We start from the raw sequence: 19,988 nt of genomic DNA on the forward strand, positions 1-19,988 counted from the left end.
CACTACCTTTGGTCGTATGTACCAGTGACACTGTAAATTTACACTATATACTGAGTCTCATACAATTAATTCGCTTGTCAGCAGACTGGATCCATGGCACAACAGAGTCCGACTTGAAGGAAGTGGTTCATTCAAGGGTGTCGCGCACATCGCCACAACCCCTTCCAGATCAGTTTCGCGTCACCAGGGAATGCCATGTCACAGCATGAGATGCTGCCGCCACGTCTATCAATCCTCATACAAGTGCTGCAGAGCTCTTGGGATCCCGATAGACGCTAATTACGAGTCAACAATGTCATGATAGTGGATATATGATTGGCTTCCTAACCACGAGGCCAGATCCCATCGTGCTGTATCGCAGATATTATGCTGAGATCTTGGCGTAATTAAGTCACAACTATCGCATTTCCCAGTCAATACCTAGTCTACAGGTACCCAACTAGTGTGACCAGGTTTGTTAGTGCTAAGCTATTTCCGAGGCTATGTTCTGCGAACCAGGTTGTCATGATCATGCCTGCAACAGGATTCAATCAAGACTATATCCCAAGATTATCTTATACTTCAGAAATACTTGTCAAAATCACATACAATCTTGTTTTGCCCATCGACACCTTTTCATTCCGTCTTGTATTTCTGTGCTCTCTTCATCCATACCAGGATCCACTGCGGTAAAGGCCTCATAAAACCTCAGCAGCGAGGTAGCCATGATGAAACTACCAGCAAAGCTACCGATGCTCAATTTAGCGCGGACGCGCTGCGAATCTGGTTAAATGGCCGTTAACATACTCCTTTTGTCGATTTTTCTCGGTCCAAAGTAGTAGGGTCGTTTTACCCGCTGAGTCATGATGGAGGGCCATCATTCCTACAGCAGTCGTACCAACATCTATCTCATCTGGCCCTCCTCTAGTTCCCAGTGAAGATCACCATTTAGAAGAGACTGTCCTGATCAAATGAGAGTTTCTAAATAGTTCAGCGGTCCAATAAGCGGCTCCTTTGAATCGCCCTTAAACCCTGTGGCCAAGAACATCCTTCCGATGCACGGTAGTAATAGATAGCAGATGTCACGGAATATTACACTTCTTTATTTTATCGGGCTTTACTATTGCTGTGGGTGCCGTGGTGTTGGCATTAAGTATCAAGGCTGACGAGAGTACACGGACTCGTTTCCTGATTGTGCAATCCGCCTGTACGACAGAGCGCGTTCTCTTTTAGTAAAGACTGAGGATGCCGAGGCGCTTTCGATAGTATAAGGGTTAGAATCCAGCTGGGTCCAAATGATGATGATCATTCTACGTATGAACTCAATTTTCCCCCATAAAACAACTGGTGCATTGCTGCAGCCATGGACTGTGCGCTACGAGAGCGGATTCGAAGCGACCAGGTGATGTAGTACATACGCTATTTATTCATTCATAGTCTTGGGGTGAGCTAGTCGGTAAGAAGCGCTTTTGGTTGGAACTGCGATAGACGAAGAAGCGCCTCGTACATATATGGTATCAGATTGCAGTGTAGGTAGTCAATGAGAGCCACTAATTTGAGATTTTCCGAGGCGTAGGCCCCGAAGTATTTAAGTTCCTGTAATAGTACTAAGGAATGCTGGTTTACCTTACTAGAAACTAAACCAGTCAATGGGAAGGGTTAGACTTCTTGGCAAGGTCTATTGTTTGCGAGCCAACATGTTCAACTTTTTATGGGCGAGATAGTAAGACCTAAGGTAGCAATAGCTATGTCAGCGAGGGATAGGTATTGGAACTCATAGCCCTCGGGTTTTGTGCTACTTCTTCGCTCCAACCAGCCAATAGAGCAGCCATGGAGAGTTCCCAACACCCGTTTAGTTCAGACAGCAGTTGAATTTAGAGCACAGATATAGCCTTAGAGCATTCGTTTCCCAAACAGACTAGTGTTCTGATGCCAATTCAGGAGTCATAGTCCCAACCCGCTCGTATGTCAATGTTGTCTCCCCTTATGCTCACACGTAACTCTAATACTCAAATCCCAATCCTCAGTATATAATTCCGACCAGGACTGTCAAATATCAAACACTACTCATGGTCACCTCCGCCACGAAGGACTATTGTTGAAGCCTTATTTACGTGGTTGTGTGCCTTACATGTGCCACTACCTGGCATTCCCAAGCCTCTTGATACATTTTAGTATTTTGAAAATTTGAGCAAAAGCACGCAAGTCTGGCAACTTGTACTCTTTATTAGCGGAAACTACGACTTTGCCTTATCAAACTAACATGCATCTCATGCGACTTAACAACATTATGATGCTTGTGGCTGCACCATAACACCTACATGTAAGCGTGACAGCCGTAAAAGGCGGCATTTGTAAAAGTAGAGACACAAGTAACTCGCCCAAAACTACGTAGTGGAGACATGCTGTCTTGATGCCTATGTATTCAGTCATACTTCTTGTATCATTAACGACATATGTAGCGCTGTAGAGGCCTTGTTTGTCCATGAACCTTTTTGCCTCACTAACAACCCAATACAGACAAGAATGTTCATAGTCACAACCCCTTCACTTAAATAACCGATTCAAAATACTTTAACAGGTAGATATAATGTATAACAACAGACTTGAGGCTGCTGTGGCACATGGATTCTGCAACGTCCCAAAAATAATTGTTTCCCCGAAATCCTCTCTACCCAAACCACCAAGCATCCGACTCCTGACGTGTCGTCTCATCAACCTCTGTTCCCAATAAGCGCCCCAGATGCGTATGAAAACAACAATAATAATCCAATACCCTCTTCCGCGTCAAGTGTCTCCAAATATTGCTGCCTCCGATTCTCACTTTATATGATCTGGAGGCTTCCCTACTTTTCCATTCGTCTTCAAGACTACCCTTTCCATTTTTGAAGTTCGACTACTACCCCCGCGCAATCCGGGCCTTTCGAGGGATTCTGAAACGCCTTTTCTTGCATGTTCCTTACGTACAGCCAAATGTGTAGTTTTTGGATGAGAGCCCTCTGCACATCGGTTGCTGATTCTAATTCGTGCGATGCGCTGATTCAATGGCTTAAGTTCAACTGCTGAGCCGCTCTCCCGGGACAAGGGTGAGGACACCCCTTTCTAGGAGGATCCCTCAGACTTGCTGCATTCGTTGCAGAACCACTTGGGACGAGTCACTGGAGTAGCAGCTGACTCTTTAATACAGCCCCTATGATAGAGTCTGCTTGGGCATTTCTATAAGAAGGGTCAGTAACAGCTCAGTCTCATGGTAGAACATGCATTACCTTGTTTGAGCAAATCAGTAGAGAGGGACCGAGAACAGGCAACTTGCAGATTGTGCATCCATTCGCGCCTTTCGTGATGTGTGAAGTTCGGGGTAGCTGTTTCGACGGACTGTCCCCCGGTGCGGTTCTGATATTACCCATCTCCTCGTCACAACCGCCAGACTTCAACTGAGTCCTTGCGTCTTCAATCAGCCTATAGGCACTATCAACGCACTGGTCATCCAGAACATCTTTCGCCATCAGCACACACAAGTGTTTGCCGAACTCGATCATTCGATGACCTACACTCGCCAGCCATAATGCGTTGTCTTTGACAAACTTGAGCCAAGACCGTCGAAAGTATGCTCTAGAAGTAACGTTTTGCTGCAGCATAAAAGCATCCCACCTGCAGATATACTCCTTCTCCTCTGGTGATACGTCTGAGAACTCCCCGATTCCCTCGCGATGCTTCTGAAGTAACCACTTGTTATCCACTGCAGGTTTCGGCAGCTCATCGCCAGGTTTGAGGCGAGCTTTGCTCGTGGGGTCGAATAGTGGTTGTGATGAATCAGGGATGATAACTTTCTTCTTCTCTTGTCGCCGTTCCACAGTTTGCGCTGCTGGTAGGGGCTGTGGAGGTTTGATAGCAGGCTTGTCGAACAGTTTCTTTGTAGTGGCTTTCGCTGGTGATAACACATCAGGCTCGCTATGATCCGGCCCTAAACGTGAGGTTATCCACGACTCGTTGCCTTTATTGTAATCTTTCAGGTTGAATGGTCCTGTCGGCTTGCCAAGCTGCAATGTCTTCGTGGGTAAATCGGCAAGGCCAGAAATGCGAGTAACACGGAACAGAGGCCCTTCGCTCGTAATTTCTAGAGCATAGTCGTAGTTAAGATGAAAGTTTTTCAAGTGAGCTCGCAAGACATCTAAAGAATCGTTGGGACAGCCGCAAGAAAAACACCGCCAGGAGTCTAGATGTACGGGGTCGTTGATTGGTGGCAGATATGTGACACGACCCTCAACCTGCGCATTTTGCCCGGCTTTCGCCCGTGGCTTGCGCTCTTTGCCGGAAGCCTGGGCAGACAACTTTTTGAGATTATAATTCACGTTATTGGCTCTTTTTCTTAGGGGACGGTTCGGTGTTTGGTCACCTTCGAGCTCGCCCTCAAGATCATGAGAATGGTCCTGCGAATGGTCCTGAGAATGGTCCTGAGAATGGTCCTGAGAATGGTCCTGAGAATGGTCCTGAGAATGGTCCTGTGAATGATCACGTGAATGAGCATGCGGCAAGTCCTCGCTAAGATGCCTGTATTCGTTCACGACGCTCGTGTCAAGAATATCGTTTGCGCTATCAGGCTCGGGCTCGGGCTCGGGCGTGATATGGTGAATGCCATTTACGCCATTCGTTTCATGCTCATTAGCGGTTCCAGCTTCTTTGATGCCATTCGTTTCATGCTCATTGGCTTTTTCAGCTTCTTTGATGCCATTCATTTCATGCTCATTGGCGGTTTCAGCTTCTTTGACACCATCTGATTCATGATCATTGGCGATTCCAACTTCTTTGATGCCATTGGTTTCATTGATTCCGTGTATCTCGCCAACGCCCTCGGTTTCGCTGGCGCCGTTGATTTCGTTGGTTTCACCCGTGTCGCCAATAACGTTGACGCCATCTTCGACAGCGAGAGGGCTCACACTGTCGAGTTGATCGTCAGGAATAGGTTCAAGAATATCGCTGGTATAAATTTCCTCGGCATCTGGATCTACAGCAGTAATGCAACTGTTGGCAGTTTTGTCAATAGGCTTAAACGCGGTAGCCCAGCGTAGATTTATGTCCATGACATAATCGGTATGGCACTCCGGTCGTTCTGGGTGAACGCCGGCTGTGAGCTTGACGGGATTTTTACACCTTCCGAAGATCTGGGGAAATTCGCTGTGCAGAACCCATTTCTGCTCACCAGCATCAGCCAATGGCTTGGCTTGGGGCTGGCTTTCCGTGAATCCCAGTTCCTGGGCGTTGAGTGGTGGCCAGCTACCATCATTGATTGAGCTCAGCTCAACATCAAGTTTGTAAGATGACGAGTAGTCGTGAGACGGATCATCTTGCCTGTTGATCAGGATGGTTTCCTCAGGAACAACAAACGACTCTAGTGGTTTAATGAAAATAATCCGATGAGGTCCCGAGGGATTTTTGTAAGAGACTATGTCGCAACTCTGACTGACACGATGGACGATATTGATAAAGCCTCCGCTCACATCAGAAATGGTGATCTGGCACTTGCCTTTGGTGTTGAGAATTTCATCATTTGGCGGAGTTTCTTGAAGAGGCCGAACTCTTTTGGAATCCTTGTGAAAGAGTTTGTGAATCTCAATGCGAAGTGATGAATGCCGTTCTGTTTCTGAAGGTACAGAAGTGTCGTGGAGCGGTTTCGATGCCGACAAGCGTCGACGCTTCTGCGGAGGAGCAGTAGTAGTAGCATCATCATGGCTCTTGGGCGCAGAGGAGTTCCCGTTCATATTTTTAGCGTTGTGGGTGACTTGCCAAGTTTGTTGAGTGAACGGGACTGTCCTTGTATATCCTTTTTTCTGCGTCATAGTGGAAGAGAAGGGGACATTGGAAGGTTGAGAAATGATATGATGAACAGGCCCGTGAGCGCAGGCCTCTGTGGTGCAGCTATTTGCGAAAGGCGACAATGGCTGCGGGTGGGTTTGTGGTTGAGAACACTGCATGAGATGCAGTATTGCGTCGTCGCAGTTGCTGAGAGCAAAGGGCAATATATTAGTTTAGTAGTTGATTGCTTTGGCGTTCATTATTTGTTGTTGTCTGTTGTCGTCGCGCAGACCAAGAATGAGTTTGTCAGGTAGAAAAGAAGAAAAATGACGGGAGAGAAGTAGGAAGTCAAAGGAAAGAAGAGCCCAGTATAGGTAGGTAGGCTAGAAAGCAAGCGACGCCACAAACTGTAGAACCAAATCCGAAGAGAAAAGGCGAAAAGGGTCGGGATAGGAAGGAGGAAATGAATAGTAAGAGGATAATCGTCTTTGGGATAAGACGGCGATAGGGATTGCTTGTTGCTTGGTGTCCTATCCTGTCCTGTCCTGTCTCATGCCTTCCTGGTCGGGTTTGTCCTATTCGTGGTGGATGTAAATAATGAGTTAAGGAGGAGATGTGGGAACCTGGTCGCGTGGTGACGGGAACAATTGAAAAGTTCCCCTCGACGCCAGACTTTAGAGGCTCAGTGCAGTGCTACTGCCACTTGAAAACGTCCTAGATGCGTTGTGTTTATAAGCTGAGTTGGGTTGGGTTGAAACTCATAAGCGCGTTCTATCGTTTTCAAGAGAGTGAGAGAGAGGAGGCGGGAGTGGAGGACTTGGAAGGGATTATAGGGCGAGAGTTTGTTCTCATGAGAAGAAAGATGTATTGACACTTGGCTGAGTGAGCGCGGCATGGAAAGGGAAAGTGACCGACGAGACGCGTGCAGGACAGTCCACTGGGGCTCATGTCCAGTCCAGTCAGTGCTCAGTGACAACCGGGCTGAATGGCAGTGGAGGTAAAAGCCCGCCCGCGCAGCGACCTTGGGCCTGGGGCATAGCCTGGAAACTCGATCGCGACTCCCACTAGAGCCTAAGTCATGCCTGGCAATGGGAGGCGCGGCGGGGAGCACCCGCCATTCACAGGCAGTACTTAAGCGGGGCGGGTACAAGAATCCGCGGTCGAGTTCGTGCCACCCGACAGGATAGGCCGTTCTCAGTGACAGCGAATTACAGGCTCTCCACTGCCTCATGAAGACGGGAACTTACTTACCTAGGTCTGCTGGAAATTATTTATGCATGGGCCTTTGGGTGGTGGGGTTCAATCGGATGGATTCACTGCGCTGGCCCAACCCCTTTGGCCTCCAATGTTTCGCGACTTCAGTTCATTCTATCATGAGATCTAGTTAGGGCCCATCATGCCTCGTTGCCGACACCTTGTTCCTCTCATCTAGTACACACAATTCGCTGTACAGCTGTCCGTGTGTAAGACCGGTGGTTTAGACTCGCATGTGTTCCAAGAAAATCAAATGTCCGCCCGGGCTTCTCGTCTTACCTATTGTTCCATGAGTGAATTTGCTAGTCAGAGATACCTCTCTGAGAAGGTAGCCAGCTCACCAAAAGTTCACCTCAGAATGTTGCCAATATGATCAAATGCATATACCTTATACTATAAGTAAGCAGAGACGCGAATACTAGATCAATTACCTTGAAGTTTTAAAGGTTCATCTTGACCAGCATGGCTTAATATTCTCCTTACGTCTACCTTATGTATTCCACGTCTTGGGTGAATGCATGTCCCCATACTCATTCGTAGCCTTGCCGCGACTGGCCACTACCTAAGCTTCGATGATTGGTTCCACCTTATTGGCTGTTAGTGTCCAGCCCCACCTTACAGTCCGCAAACGCAAGGCTGGACTTTAGTTCTTGCCCCTCTAACTCTTACCACTACATCATCACACCAACGCACCAATCTTCTGGAGCCGTTCAAGGTACGATCAACGTTCAATTCTGCGCATGGCCCTTTCTGTCTCGCTTCTTACAAACTTACCATCCATTTCATCATTAGGATCTGGCTAATGCATTTGTTTCAACAGGCGCAGAATACGAGATGGTCCGTAACCAAGTCGGCAGCTGCCAGAGCATGCCTGGTGTCTCCGCCAGTCGCAATGCTCGCCGATCCTCCCACGCACATGCCACAACATTGACAGCACGCCCAAGGAGGTCAAGAAACGATCAGCTTTGTTATAACGAATCATCCGAACATGAGAACTCCGATTCTTCCCTGAGTAACCCGTACTCGCCCGACGAAGGGGATGCCGAGAGTGAGGTCGAACAAGACGGCGATGCTATACCCAAACCACGATCGCATCGGGCTCGAAATACAGAACCGGTAGAAAATGCGCCAAGCCGAACCCACAATCGCCGGAGCACACGACACACAGGTGCTTCTCGAACAACGTCCTTGGTTGATCTTGCGACTGAGTTGGGAGGAAAGAAGGCAACCCCTCGAGAACAAACAAGGAAGCGATCTCAACCAGCAAAAATTAAAACAAGGTCTCTGAAGAAGCGTCGCGTGTCTGTTGAAGTCGAACCAATACCACAGGGTATTATTCCACCCTGGACTAGCCCCCAAATACCGTACGGTGCCTGGGCCGATATCTTCTACTACGCAGCTATCGCAGGCAATGATAGCCTTGATGTCAACTGGTTGATAAGCACTGCCACTACCTGCAGAACCTTCTCGGAAGCGGCGTTGACAGCTATTTACCGCTCACCACCTCTGACAACGACGGGCAAGGCCAAACGATTCGCAGCTCTGCTCGACTGTCCTCCTTCTGAAACCCGCTTCAACTACCGCACCAAAATTGAGACTCTGTATTTAGATGTTCAGATTGTGCCCCAGCTACTATTGCCCAAAATACTCCGTGTGCTTCCGCGTTTAAAAGACGTCATCATTTTCACAGCGTCTGATCAGCCGCCATACAGACAGTTGAATCACCCAGTGAGATGGTATTACACAGAAGATATATTCCATGCCTTGAAACCAAGCCTCGAGCGGCCCGAGTCGCTCAAAATCGGTGACGAGAACAAGATGGAATATACCACTTTAAAGAGTTGGGAGTGGAGTGGGAGCTTGCTGGGGGGAGCGGTGGGTACCATGAAGGATGTTGGTCGCATCCATTGTGACCCTTCATTTGCTCATCTCACGAAACTTAACTTCACAAACCTTCAGGTCCCATCTCTCTGGAAGTTAGGGTCGAAAGGTGCCACTGAGGAACGAGAACTAGAACTTTACAACGAAGATGAATCAGTCATCAAGTCGATTGCTGAGGCGATTTCTCAGTTGAAATCGCTTCAACACCTCGTGTTCGAGTCGTCGACTGTCATGAATGACCGGCTGCTTCCCCTTCTTCCAAGGGACCTGACGCATCTCTCTTTGATCAACTGTTGGGAGATCAAGTCTGATGAGTTTATGCTGTTCCTGCACAGCCATGGCAGACATCTCCGCAGCCTGAGTCTGCTACACAATCAGTCACTAGACTTGGTATTCTTGACCACACTGGCGGATTCCTGCCCTAAACTGGAACAGCTGTATATGAACCTTTCGTATTTTCACCATCATGACTCCGTATCCATGACCAACAATGACGCCGACCCCTTGTACGACCAAGTTTTACTACCGCACCAAAAACCAGAGTGGCCGTCTAGCCTTCGAGTCATCGATTTTGAACACATTCGACATTGGAGCGTTGAAACCGCAGAAATGTTTCTTGGGTCTATTTTAGATAGTGCTGCTGCTCTACCCGACTTGCGCCATCTTGCTGTGAAAACGATGCTCAACATACCCTGGAAGGCCCGTGCTAATATGCGCCACGAATGGAGACGGAAACTTGATAGAGTCTTCCTTCGCCCCTTCGAACCACCAAGAAAACATTACTCCATGCGTGAAACACAAGATGAAGAGGTATCCCAAGTGCTGGACAAAAAGAAAAAGCCAAAACGTCTTTCTGATGGCCCGTCTCGACGAAGCGATCGTCTAGCGGCACACGTCTCAGATTCCGAATCAAGGCACAGCACCAACTCGAAGGGTCTTCGCAGCTCCCATGGTCGTCCTACATATGCAGAGCCAGAGACTGACGAGAATGAGTTCGACACTGACGAGGAAGGTAGCATGCAAAGTCCCATGTCGGATCGTCACGGGCAAGAGGTAGAGGGTACAGACGAAGGCTCTGAGGACCAGACCAAAAAGCCCACAGCGCCTGTGATCCAGGGACGCTGCACTACTGTCTCCATCGTCTTTGACAATCAGAAACCTACAGAACTGCAATATGGTATGGAAGACTTCATGGATGATGATCGTGCCGAATCTGACGAAGAATGGAACGGCGACCATGACGAGGATGATGATGCGGTCTTTGTTTGGCGTTAGCTTAGCTGCCAGCAATAAAAAACGACGATACACGATATGTCATGCGTTTGCTATTTTTAAGACTCTTACATGGCTTGGAGCTTCCTGCAGCTAAAACATCAATCCATACGACCAGGTTGTCCACTTGCTCTAGTGTTTTTGGTGCTGAGAACTGACGAGAAATTGGAAGCTTGCTTACACGTCTTGTTCATCCCGTTTGCTCTAGAATTATGTCAGCTTATACTTGTAAAAGTCGGAAACAATATTGTACCCAATTTTCATACTGCTATTACCCTGTGGCCAGTCGTTAAAATTCAAACTTGTCGTTTCGCTTCTACAGACTTGGTAACTTTGTGCAGTTGGACTGTGTGGAATGATGACTGGCTTACTGTACACTTATGCTGAGGTATGCATAATCAACATACCTATTGCCAGATTTCCGCTGCAACCAGTATTGGTGATATGAGCGAGGCCTTTAAGCAGGATTTACTGTCCCAGTCGAACCGGTATAGCTGTCAGACCTTGTGGCAGTCTCAAATTCTGGCAGTGGCTATATCATGAGCTTGTACCCCGGTATGAAGCATGAAATGGGGGGGAGGTAGGCACATAGGGGACATTATGCGTCCTCAAACAGAATTGAGAGATTCTCAATAGTGTCTTCCCCTTTCTTTCTAAATAGCATTAACTACAAAGACCCGACAAAACATCAAAACCAGTACCCGGGCCTCAGGGTGACACGAACACCAATCAGAGTCATGATGATCAAAACGGTTCAGTCACTATACTCGTTCTGACCGGAACTTTGACCTTGTACAGGTACCGTAAATTAGATCAAGGGCTTTGCATGACAATAAACCGAATGTGCTTAATGCAGCTGATGACAGATACATACATTTATCGTACATGATACACATTACTTTACCTAGGGTGTCTCCCGAACTAGCATATCTCGATACCCTCATGATCATCGAGTTAAACCCGACATTAGCAGCTCTCAAGTTGATCTTGCACTGCAGTCCTCTCGGCATCCATTGTCTAAACCAAGCACAAGTCATAATCTGCACCCCAGCGCCCAACCAAGAAACATACAATGCTCCCCCAGAACCATGTATCTATTTATTAGAACGCAGCACCTCCCATGCCTTCACCTGCAAGATTTTTCATGCTCTTTTCACTCAGATCGCTTCGCATCTCCCATGCTCGCGAATCACGCTCAAGCCTATTCCATGTGTAAAGACTCTTGCGCAGCCGCTCCTGCTTTGCATGCAGCTCATCCCTCACTTTCTCCTCCTCATCCTTCAGTTTCCGGTAATGTGGCTCAAGCTCCCGAGTCACTCCCAAAGCGATAGGTGTCATTGAAGGATCAAGCTTGCCACCTGGGATAATAGGAGGCAGTGTCGCAAGCATAGACTGCGCCAAAGTTTGCCGCGCACCACCAGCATGCTGTGCCGATGGTCCAGTCGGAGGATTAAATGGCCGTGACTGTGTTGGTGTCGACACTAAGGGTGCATTTGGCGGAGCAACTCGTGGACCAGTGGGAATGGTTGAGGGTCCGTTGGGCGTTGATGGCGTGGGAGAAGGTCCGGAGAATTGTCTCGCCGGTGCTTGATTCCAACCGCCGCGTCCTCCACGCGGAGCAAAACCACCTCTGGCAGGGGGCACATAACCTCTCGGACCAGCTGGTGGAATGGTTGGACTTGTAGTGCCCGAGCGCTGTGGGGGCGCAGTGGGTGTTTGAATTCTAGCAGGAGGTGGCGGAGCTGGTGAAACCACTGGGGCTGTAATGTTCCTGTTTGCTGCAGGGCCAGTTGGGGGTGCTCTCAATGCTGCGGGCCCCCTAGGCGGCGATCGCACCGGAGCAGATGCGTTTGTGTCGTAAGGGCCAGGTCTAGGGGCCTCTCTAGGTGGTGCGGCTCCTGGCATGGCATGGTGGGGAGACTGTTCCCGAGACTGAAGTGGTGAACGAGCTCTCACCGAGCTAGGTCGAGGAGATGACCTTCCAGACGCCGACTGTGAGGTGATGGCTGACGAGATTCCGGATTCTCTGGGGGGGCTAATTCGTCTGTATGACTGGTATCTGTCGTTTCCACGCCGACTCATGGACCGTGAACGTGGCCTGTATGAACCACCTCGAGGCCCTGTTACAGGAGACCTCACGATAGGGCTTCTATCGCGTCGAATCACTCCGAAGGGAGACCTAGATCGTCGTCTTTTGTCAGTTAGTCCCAAGGTGTATATATATACTTAGGACGCTTACCTGTCATCGCGCCGCTCGAAGTCGCGACCCCTATCGCGTACTCGGTCACGATCCCATTCTCTATCCCTGACTCTTTCGCGATCTCGCTCCCAGTCTCTAACAGGAGCCGGGGACCGAGGACGCTCATACCTATCACCGCCGCGCGGAGGCGAGGGTCTCCGCGATAAACTACGTCGAGGGGATGGCCGCCTCATAGACCTACTACGCTCTCGTCGGCGCGGACTTTCTCGCTCTCCTCTCGATCGCTCCCGTCGATACCGATCACCCCCACCACTTCTCGACCTACGACGTGGTGGATATCTTCCAGGCACATAGCTGTCGGATCCAGAAGGAATTGGACTTCGGGGACGCGGACTTCTAGGTCGCGGGCTCCTTGCTCGTTCTCTGACCGGGCTTCTAACCCTCTCTCTAGTAGGGCTTCTAACCCGCCTGGGGGATCGATCTCGAGGAGTGGGTCGCCACGACTCGCCTGCACCGTATCTAACGACTTCCCCGTCATCGAACCTGTAAAAGTCAGCCGTGTGATAACAAGTTATGGGTAGATGAGATTTTGGTAGAGCAAAACAGTGGAACATTAATGAAGAGCAAAAGAAGGTTATAAGGTAGGATTGGTGTATCCAGATTCGTTGGTCGGTCGCTGATTCGGGTATCTTCTTTTTGGGGGGCGGAAGGGACACATAGACTATGGGCGAGAAGAGGCTCGCTGTCGGAAACAACAAAGGTGCACCTCGCAACTCTGTCTGTTTAAAGGGCTTCTGGTGGCTGCTGGCCGAAAACGCTGATGCTCATAATGCGAAATTCCTCCCATAGGGCTCCCATAGAGTTGTTGGGACAGAAGCAGATGTCGTCTACTTCTAAGAGGGGCGCAAGAGCTCGATATACTAGGTTCCGCCTGTGAATTCATCACCATTCGTTTGACGATGTTTGGCGATTTCTAGGAGAACTAGCCGAAACAAAAGCCCATAGCTGTCTCCCTTTCCAAGCTCACAAATGAGCCTTGTGTAACCATATGTTGAAAGTGTGTGATGCCGCGTGGTGACGTTAAGTTCCAGATATGGGTCCCGTCGAAAGAACTCGATCCGACTTTCGGTTCTTGGTCTTGCAAACTTGCAAAGCGGTGGCTCGGCATCCAGGTCCTTCCATGTGTGCGCCAGGAGGCTCGATTGTATTTCCTATCGGGATGTGCAGGCTGACGCAAAAACATTGGTCTTTGTCAAATTCAGATAGGAGCGTTTCGCCAAAGCGCCTGCGCCAAGTCTTTGTCCTTCTATCTCTCCTCTCAAATTGGATCGAAGTAAGGATAAGTAATGCGGATATCGGCTCGTATCGGTTCGCGTGGTAGTGTCTGTTGAAGGTGTGCTGATGGCCCAGGAGTCGGATGGAAGATTGAAGCAGCCGGCATGTCGCAAATCCAAGTACAAATCGGAATGGAATAGTGGTGATAATAACAATGTGCAAGTATGGGGGAAGAGGCATATCTCAAAGCTTACCTTCGACCTCGATCGCGGTCCATTCTTCTCCTAAACAAACGACACTCGCAAAAGGTTGTGTTGATGTGTTGTGCTATGCCTTTACAAAAGGGCAAGCACGCGTCGTTGCAAGTCACAAGTCTAAAGTTGACTTGCGACGGACTTGAACAGGGAGGTCGGAGATTTTACATCCCGATGTCCGGGTCGGGCATTGATAAGCTGATAACACGATCCGTACTGTGCTTGCGTCATCACGCACTGTGTTATCTTGCGATGACCTCCGGGCAGTTCATATACCTTAGTACCTAGGTACTTAGAATACCGGCACACTACTAAGGTACTAGTAGACAAATGAAGAGGCTGGTTTCACGCCTCAATTCACTGACTACTCGCCCAAATGAGGATACCGGTAAGTTTACAATACAAAGCGCTACCAAGAGATACCTATATAATATAGAGAAATGAAATGTAGCTCCATATCTGCCCTGCTCACCATGGCCTACTGCAGCGAGGTTACATAAAGGCAGTGCGGGTTTGTCTGAATCCTCATACCCTGTCTCAAATCGTTGCCATTACTTCTCCTCAGTTGTCATATCTGCATCCGATGGCACTTCGAGTCGTTCGATCATCCACTCTCGCGCCTCCTCTGCGTGATGGGCCATCATCTTATTCAGGCCAATCATGGGGCTGCGCACAACTGTCCCAAACCGTCGTTTGTTGACCTTTTTCGTCAAGCTGGCATCGGCCCAGCAGGCATGATCCCCCGCGATAAAGACACGCGAGTTGTCCTTGTACCACGAGGACAACTCCGTATCGAATTCCGACTTGACAGGTCGAAGAGTTCCGTTGGCAAAGTTTACAACACCCGATATTCTTGATTTGCAATCTAGCTTGTGTTAGACAGTTGTCATCACCAGTCCAGTGATTACCTTACCTCGTTGGATCAGGAGGACCTTGACTCCAAGATAGGCGTTTCCGACACCCATGATGAAGATGTCATCAGCTTCGTAAAGCTGCATGTGATTATCCCACAGGTAGCAAACAAGAGTTTGTATTTGTTCTGTCAAAGCTTGCTCCTTAAAATTGGGAATATGCGCATCGGAATCCTGTTTATCATGTGAGAAATACAACTCAGGTGGTCTGTAGAAATGAGTGAATACCTCGTCATGGGTGACATAAGCTGGAATATTGATGTCCATGACACCGAACTTTTGGTCAACGGCCCAGTCTATGTAGTCTGTCACACCATCAACCTAAAGGAATCAGTCTTTGATCAAACACGTATAGATCGCATATACTTACAACCCATGCGTTGTGCGGGTCGAGAGACGAATCTATTGCGTCTGCTTGCGCCAAAAGCTGAGGACTAGAATATGTAAGTGGCCATGAACAACTCTACACGGAGTAGATTAGCAACTTACGGGTCGTGAATAATGATGAGAACTTTCTTTGCTTCGGAAATGCCCGGCGTAACTAGCACCTGGTTCTCATACGACTTGTACAATTTCTCGCGTTGGATGTATAGAGGTATCATGTTGTGCTTTGCTTGCAATACGTGCCTCTGAGCGTTTCTAATCACATCGTGTAAACGAGCAGAATTCAGTGACTGGACCTCGGGAACATTGACAACCCCCGGCCGCATACATTCCCAATACGGAGCTTGCAATGATTGAACTTTGGCAAGGATTCGTGTCGCTTCTTTGTTGATCTTGGGCAGCTCTAACCTGGGTGGAGGTTCGCCCATGAGAGTCTTAGCAACAGCTACAGCAGACACCGAGATGGCCTTCAGGTTGTAGCCACCCTCCAGACACACAGCAACCTTGCCATCCGCCAAGGACATCAGCATATGCGTCATGTGAGCATAGCAAGCGGGAGAGACAAAGCACCCTCCGAGCTCATCGCCGTCGGCAGCATCAAACCCTGCAGAGATAACCACAAGGTCAGGGTTAAACTCCTTGGCGATAGGCATGATGATTTTCTGAAATGCAGCCATGTATTCTCCGTCACCCATGCCTTGATCATGCCATCCGATGTTGATGTTCTTGCCAAGACCTGCTTCGCTCCCGCAGTGCTCGATGCCTCCATCCGGTGTCATGGCGTTGGGAGGTTTACCAGGATAAAATATACCGTTCTGGTAGACATGGAGAGAGACGTATAGAACATTTGGATCGTTGTAGAAGATGTTTTGCACGCCGTTGCCGTGATGAACATCCCAATCCAGGATAAGAACTTTGCGGCAGAGATCTGGGTACTCCTGTTGGCAGACTCTAACTGCTACAGGGACATTGTTGAAAAAGCAAAAACCCATGGGCGAATCCCACTCGGCGTGGTGTCCTGGTGGTCGAATCACAGCGAATGCGTTCTTGACTTGTCCGGTCACAACATTCTTGCAGGTTTCGATGGCTCCTCCCGCTGAGAGCAGTGCAGCTGTATACGACATACTACCAACGTACAGAGACTCTCTTCCTTGGTCATACCGTTTTGTCAATTCTCGAAGCTCTGAGGTGCTCATATCATCCAGATGCTTTACCCAATCGAAGTGCTCAGCGGCATGGGCGAGACAAATCTCCTCTCGAGTGGCAGGACGAGCAGGGATGCGCCACATGTAGCGTGTCGGACATTCTCTCATAATTTTCGGCAGCTCTCCTTCAGGCCCAGTGTAGACTAGGCCAACCTTTTTGAAAGCCTTGAAAATCTCGTGGATGCGACGAGGATCTTCTGGGTGATGCGTATTAGGCGAGAAGTCAGCGTTCATGTGTAGCTTCATTCTATCATCGTAACAACATCCTGTGGGTAATAATCCCCTTCGTCTCATCTGATCGAGAGCGATGTCCTGAGGTTCAGGGTCAACATCCGCCTCATAAGGGTCCTCGGAAGCTGTATCATCATCATCGATACTGTTGTTGTGAGTCTGACTGGGTCCATTTGGCGCATCCAGATCTTTCATAGGGTAGTCGACGCTATCTGTAGCATCTGGTTCCATGCTAGGCGAATGCTTTTCTCTTTGAAGGTCTGGTGCCCCAGGATTTGTGAACCGTAGGGCGAGTCAAGATGACACTATGTCAAGGGTGCAGCCGGTATACGTGCCTGAAGTATTGTTAAATGAATTGGTATGTAGAAGGAAAGAAGTTCAATAGATGATATGTTGTGGAAGGAAGAAATAAGAAGAAAGAAGTGTAACAGATCCATGTTAGCAGGGCAAGATGCATGAGCCAACGCTATTTAAGGATCTCGAGGTATCATTGTTTCCTCTCGGATGCTCATAAGCACTTTGTCAATCAGGTGCGTGGACGCGAACAAAGAAATGCAAGCCTCCTACCTAATGCAGCAAGTTTAGGTTGAGCATAGCCAAATAAAATAAAAGCATACTAGAAATGGTACCTTCAAAGCAAAGCAAAGCAGCAAACAAAACACTACTCACCCCTGCTAAAGATGGCGCGATCGTAATTGCCGCGACAAGCTCATAAACAGAGAGTATTGTCCTGAGAGAACACGAGCCGCTTTCAGATTTTGGTGTACATCAATTCCAATCGTGTGTCGTGGAGGGAGATGCGCGCGCAGCTGTCGTTGCGGCGGCTGATATTGGATAACCAAGCTGCTCAGAAACAAGTGGATGAGAATCAAAGGGAGAGAGAGGTGAGGCTCAGCGGGCAGCAGAGGTGAAGGTCAATTATTGGCATGCGCTGCCCTGTGCTCTCCATTGGTTTTAGGCGCTATCGGTCCCTGAAAGCCCATGACTAGGTACCATCCATTGTAGTGGGGGGTTTTGCTTAGGCCTCTCAGGTACTATGGACTGATTGATGGCTTCCATCCAATACCTTAGCAGGTGAGTTGAAAAATCGAGACTTATTTAAGGGTATCATAAAGATTAGGATAGTCTACTCTAAGCTTTATTGTCTAAGCATGTCTAAGTTATTTTGTTGATAGGCTTCTGTGTTTTGGTTATTTTCTGGACGACCGCCGCCTGCTTAGTAGTACCTACTGAGGTAGATTTTGACACCACATTTTCGACATCCAATTTCCAAAGATCAAGTGAGTTAGTCAAGACTGATGTTGGTTTAAAAGCCAACCTCTGCGGCGAGAACTCCAACACCACTATAGTGGTAAGGGAGACAGCATGTACTATGGTGTCTCTTGATTACCTACTAGTATGGAGTAGGACTTCTCTAGATGATCAGGTGGGTGATAGAAGAATTGTCTTCTAAGGCTTAGGCTGCAATTATAAAGTAGGTAGCCTAAATTCTGGTCTAAGCCGGCATAAAGTGACCAGATAGTTTCGTCTCTTATGCCTCTATGGGCTAATTCTTCCGATGTCCTGAGGGTGTTATCTAATATTTTCCCATTCATAACTAAGTAGCATCGGGGAGCGTAAGTGGAGGACACACGATATATGCTTCTAATTATTAGCCTGGGGTCCTGTTCATTTACATATCTCCATATCTAGACGGTGACTGAAAGTCTATCAACAACATCCTGTTAGGGAACGTTAAGCAAACGATACCATGGATCTACCTTCAAACCAAGGATGTCGATGAATGTCGTCCAGGTGAGAGCCATCATCTCCTCGGGGTGAGTAGTGAGACCATGACCTCAACATCCTAGCTCCTCCTGGTAACGTCCCATCCAGGCTTCCATCGCTCCCGAATGTGGTGCGCTCTGCATCGCGCTCGTCGTCCCAGTCTAGAACACCTCCTAATCCATCTAGAGGTAGAGCAGGCATATTCAATGACCACTGTCGCTCATCCAACACACATTGAGTTGATATTGAGATAGACTCCTGGTCAAAGGTGAGGTTTGGCTGAAGAGAACGAGCTTCTGTGATAAGTCGGTTCCGAGGATAACTGTAGATGTTCTCAAATAGGTACATCAAGTCTTTGGGGCCGAGTTTACAGTATGTCTTTATGATCCGACCCCATCGACTCTGATCGCGCCAACCTCTCGCAAGCGAGTCGGGTCGGTCAACAACGTCATATAGATAAGAGCTATATCCCTCCTAGAGATAGTATCAGTATGTGCAGCCGGGTCTAGTTGCTATGAGCTTACATATTCATCTTGACTGGGGTCCAGGCGGGGACAGAGATAATGCAAGACAACATCCTTCATAGTCTCGACCAAGTCCATGAGCTCTACAAGCTCACTTGTGGAGTAAAATCGAAGTTGACTAAGTCGTACATCATCCACACCTGGCTCGGGAAGGCCGATACGGGGTCGTGGGAACTCTCCGTGAAAGTAGAAGCCGTAGAGCCACCAGCGATACATGGCCCTGCGGAATCTCTCAGCTTCGTGTCCTCGGAGGTGGCGGCAATTCTCAGGTTCATGGAACCATCTCATCTGCGGAAACCTGGCTTGCCATTTTAACACAAGTGAGCAATAGCCGAGTAGCGGCTTCAAATCATCCTCTGTCAAAACAACCGTTTTGTGAGGCTGACCCGAGGGTATGATGGGCTTCCCAGGTTTGTTCAGAGTAATGAAACCGCCCACAGCTTCTGCTGCCACAGCAGGTCTATGGTCACAGCTTGGTGCCAACACTGTTCCGGTATCTCCAGGAAACCGCTTGAATATAACTCTTCGTGGAATATACAGGCCACTGCGGCAGTCAAGGTCTTCAATAGAGGCCGTGTAAACCTGAAGAAGTTCATCGAAGGGGCTGAACTCCCGAGTTAGGACGGGAAGTAGTATTGAAGCCTTTTTCTTAGTAAACAGTTCGTGAAATGTGTCGTGGGTGGCACAGAGGTTGAAAACGCCGTCCAAGTCCAGCTGGTGGTATATCTCCAGAAGGATTTCGTTTGGGAGCTCGGTGAGGCAAAGGGCTTTTGGCGTCTTGAGCGCCATGTTTTCAGGAAACTTAATGGATAACTGCATGCCTATAGATGACAAGGTATGGCGTGCAGGTAGGTATGCAGGTCGGGTGTGTGTGTGTCAGAAGAATTGTCTTCTAAGGCTTAGGCTACAGAAATAAAGTAGTCCAATTGCTAGCCTAAGCTTGCATAAGATGACCTAATTATTTCGTCTCTTATGCTCTTGGCGGCGAAGTCTTCTGACACCCTGGCGGTATGGTATTTCGAAAGTTAAGAGAGTTAGTAGTCAGAGTGTAAATAGAT

General features: G+C 48.5%; 5 protein-coding genes across 5 annotated transcripts; 1 reads left to right on the top strand and 4 right to left on the bottom strand.

The window, feature by feature from the left end:
- Positions 1 to 3,224: 3,224 nt before the first annotated feature.
- FIESC28_09719 (uncharacterized protein) lies at positions 3,225 to 5,738 on the bottom strand (the record flags this gene model as incomplete). Its single annotated transcript, XM_031163855.1, has 1 exon — positions 3,225 to 5,738. One exon carries the CDS (start codon positions 5,736 to 5,738, stop codon positions 3,225 to 3,227), a length of 2,514 nt encoding a protein of 837 aa, XP_031012073.1.
- A 2,122-nt stretch (positions 5,739 to 7,860) lies between these two features.
- Positions 7,861 to 10,182, top strand: FIESC28_09720 (uncharacterized protein; the record flags this gene model as incomplete). The annotated part of the gene is made up of 1 exon (XM_031163856.1): positions 7,861 to 10,182. The coding sequence occupies one exon, from the start codon at positions 7,861 to 7,863 to the stop codon at positions 10,180 to 10,182; it is 2,322 nt and encodes a 773-aa protein (XP_031012074.1).
- Positions 10,183 to 11,280: 1,098 nt separating this feature from the next.
- Positions 11,281 to 12,084, bottom strand: FIESC28_09721 (uncharacterized protein; the record flags this gene model as incomplete). Its single annotated transcript, XM_031163857.1, has 1 exon — positions 11,281 to 12,084. One exon carries the CDS (start codon positions 12,082 to 12,084, stop codon positions 11,281 to 11,283), a length of 804 nt encoding a protein of 267 aa, XP_031012075.1.
- Positions 12,085 to 14,459: 2,375 nt separating this feature from the next.
- FIESC28_09722 (uncharacterized protein) lies at positions 14,460 to 16,870 on the bottom strand (the record flags this gene model as incomplete). The annotated part of the gene is made up of 4 exons (XM_031163858.1): positions 14,460 to 14,773; positions 14,822 to 15,140; positions 15,190 to 15,253; positions 15,309 to 16,870. 4 exons carry the CDS (start codon positions 16,868 to 16,870, stop codon positions 14,460 to 14,462), a joined length of 2,259 nt encoding a protein of 752 aa, XP_031012076.1.
- Positions 16,871 to 18,373: 1,503 nt separating this feature from the next.
- Positions 18,374 to 19,719, bottom strand: FIESC28_09723 (uncharacterized protein; the record flags this gene model as incomplete). The annotated part of the gene is made up of 3 exons (XM_031163859.1): positions 18,374 to 18,588; positions 18,640 to 18,880; positions 18,931 to 19,719. 3 exons carry the CDS (start codon positions 19,717 to 19,719, stop codon positions 18,374 to 18,376), a joined length of 1,245 nt encoding a protein of 414 aa, XP_031012077.1.
- Between the last annotated feature and the right edge of the window lie 269 nt (positions 19,720 to 19,988).

Source organism: Fusarium coffeatum (genome assembly GCF_003316985.1).
Source record: "Fusarium coffeatum strain FIESC_28 chromosome Unknown BRIP53273_contig_262, whole genome shotgun sequence".
Taxonomy (NCBI): Eukaryota; Fungi; Ascomycota; class Sordariomycetes; order Hypocreales; family Nectriaceae; genus Fusarium; species Fusarium coffeatum.